The 6849-nt window shown below is 50.3% G+C and overlaps 1 protein-coding gene across 1 annotated transcript; it reads right to left on the bottom strand.

Annotated features, from left to right (window-relative positions):
* Positions 1–4979: 4979 nt before the first annotated feature.
* On the bottom strand, positions 4980–6086 carry LOC310877553 (mannose-1-phosphate guanylyltransferase catalytic subunit beta-like; the record flags this gene model as incomplete). The annotated part of the gene is made up of 1 exon (XM_083791460.1): positions 4980–6086. One exon carries the CDS (start codon positions 6084–6086, stop codon positions 4980–4982), a length of 1107 nt encoding a protein of 368 aa, XP_083647586.1.
* Between the last annotated feature and the right edge of the window lie 763 nt (positions 6087–6849).

The raw sequence follows: 6849 nt of genomic DNA, 5'->3' as shown, positions 1-6849 counted from the left end.
GACAAAACGAGAGCGAGACATAGAGATATAGAGAAACGTAGAGACACAGAGGGATGTAGAGATAGAGATAGAGACAACTAGAAAAAGTGCCCTTCTGGGCACAGGTCTCCACCAGGTTATCCACAGATCCGTGCAGTTAGAGGTAAAAACACTTTTCGGCCAGTTATAGCGCCACCTTGAGGCTGAGTTGAAATTGTTCATGTGGCATTTTGTCCTGGGCCTAGTGGGAATGTGGGTGCACAATTTCACGGAAATCACGCGATGTGTTCATGATTTGCAGCATTTTGTTTGAAACGGAGCACTCCTGTGAACTTTGGAAGCCAATCTTAACCAATCAGGATGGAGTCTGAGAAATCTGAAAGACAGCTTTCATTGAATGGCTCTAGAGAGACTGTGTACCAATTTGCGTGATGTTTGGACAAAATGTGTAGGTGTACTGTGCAAAAACTTGTTTTGCACAAAGCGGCCTCCTGGTGGCGCTATAACAGGCCGTTCTGGAAAGTTTGGGGCAGAGGTTCATCGTTGGCATCCAGGGAGTGTGTGTGCAAAATTTGGCATCGACCGGGTTAACGGTGGCCGAGATTAGCTGCTCACGGACGGACGGACGGACGGACACACGGACGGACGCAGTGCAAAACATACTCTCCCCCCATGCCTTCGGCCTGGTGGAGACAAAAAGACAAAGAGGAAAATATGCCCCTTAGCTTGCTGACAGTGTCATGTTGTGTCTGTGACACTGCGCTGTGGGGCGGAGGAGGGACCGTCCAGGCGTCCACCCCCCCCCCCCCCCCCCACACACACACACACACCCAACGCTCACGATAAAAGTATATAGGCTACCTGACAATAAGGGCGGACCAGTGGGGACCACCCAGATCGCTCAGCTCGCTTCCATGTTCACTCGATCCAAACCCCCTAATTTCCCACAGCCGCTCAGGTTTTTACGATCGCCCCTGTGCGTCCGCTCCCGTCCCACCGAACGGACCGTTCAGCTAAATTTACGCCGAGACCATAGGTGCCTCGCATGTAACGGCACAGCCATAAAATGTGCTTTATTCTTCCCTATAAATAAACACATGCTGTAGGCACCCGCCGTACATTTATAAATCATACACTTTAACGCCTGGCTTTATGGTCCTTCGTTCTACGGTGTCGCGTGACATGCAGAAATATAGACGATCTGCAAGCTCACAACGCGGTACGGACGCAATGCCCCGTGAGCTTGTAGATCGTGCCATTTCCGGCACGCGCCAATTAACGTTGTCCGACAAAGTATAATCCGGCGAATAGATTGCTTCCATGATGGAGGCCGCGGCGGTGTCTTATGGCTCATTATGGCGATGAGTCCTGAGAAGAGACATACTATGGGGGGGGGGGATTGACTCTGTCCAGATGTTCCCACCTTCATCCTGTCCAGTCTAAACAGCCACAGGACAGGAAGCACTCACCATTCCCCTCCCCCATCCCCCCCGCACAGTCCTTCATCAGGGACACTTCGTTCTCTCTCCCCCCCCACCTCCGCCCCACTGTCATCTCCCTCTTTCTCATCTTGTCTTTAAGTTTCTTTGCTGTTTATCTGGTCTCTCTCTCTCGTTCACTTACCGGTAATTGTTCTTGTGTTTTTTATGGACCAGACCACAGATGTTAAGAATTGTGATTTAGATAGTTATTTAGACAGACGCTATAGATTAATTGCATGGTTTACCTGGTATCCTTGCTTCTTTGAGGCACTATGCTGTTCTCTCTGCACTCTTTATGTGATTATTTACGTTTATTGACTATATAGTTCACGCTCACTCTGCTTATTCCAATCTTGCACTTGTACAGTAGCCTAAGTCGCCCTGGATAAGAGTGTACATGTAGGCCTAAATTGTAATGATGTTGTTGCCCTAACAGGGTGGTTGGTCTGCCTATTTATTATAGTCCGCCCCCTGTGACGTCATGTGGGTCAATACATCATCATTATTATATACTTAGCTACTCAAGCACACCGTTTCTTCAGGAAAAGTATCGGTGCAAGTGCAACCACACTTACTTGCGCTGTGGATTAATGGTCTTTCTCTGTTATTTCTCTCTCTATACCCCCCCCCCCCCAACCCCCCTTCCCCCGATCCGGGTTCTGTTCTCTATATACCCCCCAACCCCCCTTCCCCCGCTCCGGGTTCTGTGACGTCCGCCTTCCGCAATTCCGCTCCGGGGCTGAGAGGGGAGGACGGAGCGTGCTTGTTTACATCACTGAAGGATTGATGTGACGTTGACGGAGCGAGCTGACCTTGGGCAGACAGTTCGTATAAGCGGCCATAGATCAAACGCACACACACGTTCTGTACGGTGCGTGTCCCGCCACGGCGTCACGTTGACGGAGGAGAAAGCGCGAGGAGCGGATGAAGTAATGGCTGACCTCATCCCTGGGAACGTGGTTCAGTGGCGACCCCTCCATAATGTGCAGGTGTTGCATGGTTCCAATCAAACGGCCCTTGGCCTATAAAGCAGTGGTTCTCAAAGTGAAATCCTCCAAAGGTCTCGAAGTTCTTGAAAATGAGTTAATATACTAGCATCAAAATCAGATTAACCACTTGAACCCGAATTTATACTTTGGCTATATTTGCTGTGGCTGGGGAGAGGGGGTGGGGCAGGTGGCTTAAGGAGCTTTACATCTTGGGGGTGGGAGGGTGCAGTGCTGGCACTGTGCTCCATATACATTAAACACTTATATTATACACACGCACACGCACCGCACACACACGGTTGGACGGGCGGGCGGACAGGGTGCAAAACCATGCCTTCGGCCTGGCGGGAACAACAAAACAAGTACAGTAAGACTGCAAAGTCTATACATGAATATATTGAATACTTAACTTTATGTTGATTAATAATCGAGTCGAGTAATAATCTAACTATAAATGCATCCAAGTCTCTGTGTGTACGTGTGTAGGCTACGTGTGTACCATAGACTGTAAAAAATATGGACAAAGCGTTCCCCGGGTCTAACATGAACGTAAAATGAAGCCTGTAATAATATGCTAATTCCTGATGTAAGTCGCCATCTTTGGTACCAGCTGGCCATTGGCTGGCTCCGTTTTGTATACCAGCTGGTCATTGGCTGCCCAGACAACGAGGCGGGACTTCCCCCCTTCTTCTCCGTTGGTTTTTATTTTGACTCGAGTGGGAGGGGAATCCCGATCATAGACTGTAATGGTAGCCACGCCCCTCAGAACATACGCGATGGTTTTTTTTCTTTATGGTCATTTTTTTAATTAATGGGACCATAATTTTCCCAAAAGAATATTATGACATTAGAAATGAGACTTTAAACTAGTGACTGGAAGAAGAAAGTATTCATGACCATGTTTATTAAGGTAATACAGTCTAGGTGAAGTTGGGCCAAAATACATGGGCCTCTATGGAGCTATGGGGCTTTTTGGGTCCGGTCCAGCGCCACAACAGGCCATTATATGAACTACCGATTTCAAATGAGGCTTCACGAAATATCTGGCTGACTGCCCCCCTGGTGTGTACGTAAGTCTGAAATCCACGTAACTAGAGAACCATTCTCCCCACCGACTATTCAATCAAATTTGACACACCTCCACAGGGGGTGCAGTGCCCGGTGTCGAGTCGGACGGGCCCACGGTTGTCAAGAACCGCAACAAAAGGCCTCTGCCCGGGCACTGCCCAGTGTCCATATATGGAGCTGGCCTGTTCTGACATCATTCTGACGTCTGCATAGACTCCATATTTGGGCATGCCTGACAAAGAACTCCATATATGGGCATTAAAGGGACACAGACATAATAACTGGGTGGAGCATCCATTTCCAACTTGCATCATTCCAAGTATAGGCCAGTGCCCAACGGGCACCACTGTAGAGGCTCCAACAGGCACCACTCTAGTAGCCTAATACATAATAATAGGGGCACTATATAGCACCTCCAACGTCTGGCTTTCAGACGTCATCAGGCAGCCAAGTCTGTGGACTTCTTATGTTTGTCTTATTCATGCACTCCCCAAATCAGCATGACCACAAAATCAGCATACCCCCGTGACATGAGGCAGCCAAGTCAATGGACTTTTTATGTTTGCTCCGTGACGTACAAAAGCAAACAAACACGCCCCTCACTTCACACAAGTGTACAATGGCTGGCCTTTGAAATTATTTCATAATGGCAGCCAAGTCTATGACTTTTAATGTTTGTTTAGAGCACCTTTAACAAAAATCGAATAGTAGCCAAGTCTATGGACTTTTAATTAATGTTTGTTTAGGGCAGCAGTTAAACAAACATTGACAATGTATAACTTCATGTGGCCATTCTGGCTAATATAAACTAGAAATGCACTCTGTCGAGATGCCGACTTTCACTTCGCACACAAGTAGGCCATACATGGCCTACTTGTGCGCAAGCAGAGCGCGCAAGTACTGCTACTAACTAATGTCTAATACAACCGCTGTTCTAAATCCTTTAGACCCGTTATTGACCTTATACCAACCTTGAAACGTACCTTAGTTACGTCACCATCAACAGCCAATAAGGGACCACCATTCTTACCCCGACATGCATACTGTATACATTACATACCCAGCCAATCACCAAACGCATCAAGAATGGTGGTCCCTTATTGGCCGGTGGACAACCCCGACATACATACACATACACTCCCAATGGCCGGTGGACAACACAGACATACCCAGCCGATCACATTACTTGCTCGCTCTGCTTGCGCAAGTAATAAATCTTGTGACTGATTTCATTTGATACAATAATAACACACTGCAGTCATCTCTCGTAACGTGTAGTGGCAGTGAATCTGCAATGAATGAACGTGACTGCCATATATGTGCAGGCTTCTAAAAAGTAGGCGCCCCTCACATCACACGAGTGATCTTTAGTATAATAAAGATCACTTAGTATAAAAAGATCACTTATAGTATAATAAAGATCACTTAGTATATAAAGATCATTTAGTATAAAAAATAATGGTTACATGATGATGTGGGGTTCAGGCACCGATTGGCTGATAGATTTGTGCGGCAGAACATTGGCTCCGTTCAGGTAGAGCTCGTCGTTGACAATTACGTCCTCTCCGAGCACAGTCACGTTCTCCATGCGCACCCATCGGCCCACCGTGCAGCTCCATCCCACAATGCAGCTCTCTAGCCAGGAGTGGGAGCGAACGCGCGCCCCCTTTAGCACCGTGCAGCGTTTTATCCTCACGCCGTCCTCTATGACCACGCCGGCGCCCACGGTGACGTCCGGCCCTATGGTACAGTCGCGTCCTATCTGAGCCGTCGGCTCCACCAGCACGTTGCCCAGGAATCCGCCTCCCGTGCTCCGCAGCCTGTCGGGCGCGCGTTGCCGCAGCGACTGCAGGTACAGGCACATGCCGGTCAGGAAGTCTTTGGGCTGGCCGATGTCCATCCAGAACCCCGGCATGTCCATGGCGTACAGCTGGCCCTCCTCGGCCATGGCCGGGAACACGTCCTTCTCCAGGGACGAGGGCCGTGGCTGCAGGCGCTTCAGCACGCGGCCGTCCAGCACGTACATCCCGCCGTTGATCCTGTTGGAGACGAAGGTCTGGGGCTTCTCCACGAAGCGGCCGATCCTGCCACTGCCGCCGTCCGTCTCCGAGAGGACCACCACTCCGTACTTGGAGGGCTCCTCCACACGTGTCACTGCCAGTGTGCCCTCTCTGCCGTGGCAACGGTGGAAGGCCAGCAGCTCCGCGAAGGGGAAGTCACAGATGACGTCGGCGTTCAGGACGAAGAAGGGCTCACGGTCGTCGCCGTCAGCAGCCAGCAGATCTCTGGCCAGCGCCAGCGGCCCGGCGGTCCCCAGCGGTTCCTTCTCGGCCGACAGGGAGATGCGGACCCCCAGGCTCTGCTCCTGGACCTTCATCTCCGTCCGCAGCAGGTCACACATGTTGCTGCTCACCGCCAGGACCACGTGGTCCACACCGGCGCTCACTAGCGCCTCCAGCTGGTGAAGCAGGATGGGCTTGTTGCAGAACTCCACCAGGGGCTTGGGCACGCTCAATGTGAGGGGCCGGAGCCTGGTCCCATGGCCGCCGACCAGAATCAGAGCCTTCATGGTAATGATGACAGTCGGTCTGGTACGGTAGATTGTCTGTATATGACGTGCTGTAGATCACTGTAGGCCAGCAGTGATGGAAGATAAAAGATGTAATGAACATGTTCTTGTTGCAGTTTAAGTACCCGGTCTGTCCACCGAGGCATGGCATATGTGGCTTCTCAGCCAATCATCAGGTCGGAACATACAAATAACCATATATGGTACCATGATACTTCTAAATGTTGATTACATTTATCAACCCATGATGTTATTATATCACTACTACAGTAGCCTCCCAGCTGGATCCGTGGTTCTGGAAAACGGCAGGCACCGGACTCCCCCGAGTCCTGGCCGATACGTGTGCTGTGATTGAAGTCGGTCGGTCCCATATATACGTATGTAGGCCTATGTACATGACCATATATGGGCATAGCGGTCCATCTGTGGCTCTGGACACCCGTATCTCAATATACGCCTATATATGGGCGTATCGGTCTGCTAAACCTCAATCTGACTTACTCGATACTGGATGTGGCACTCCCTTGGGTCGTTACTGGATGTGGCACTCCCTTGGGTCGATACTGGATGTGGCACTCCCTTGGGTCGATACTGGATGTGGTGGCACTCCCTTGGGTCGATACTGGATGTGGTGGCACTCCCTTGCGTCGATACTGGATGTGGTGGCACTCCCTTGGGTCGATACTGGATGTGGTGGCACTCCCTTGGGTCGATACTGGATGTGGCACTCCCTTGGGTCGATACTGGATGTGGTGGCACTCCC

This window comes from Protomyctophum parallelum (assembly GCF_964188405.1).
Source record: "Protomyctophum parallelum genome assembly, chromosome: 1".
Classification (NCBI taxonomy): Eukaryota; Metazoa; Chordata; class Actinopteri; order Myctophiformes; family Myctophidae; genus Protomyctophum; species Protomyctophum parallelum.
The sequence above is the reverse complement of the archived record's forward strand: the minus strand, read 5'-3'. Positions and strand labels throughout refer to the sequence as shown.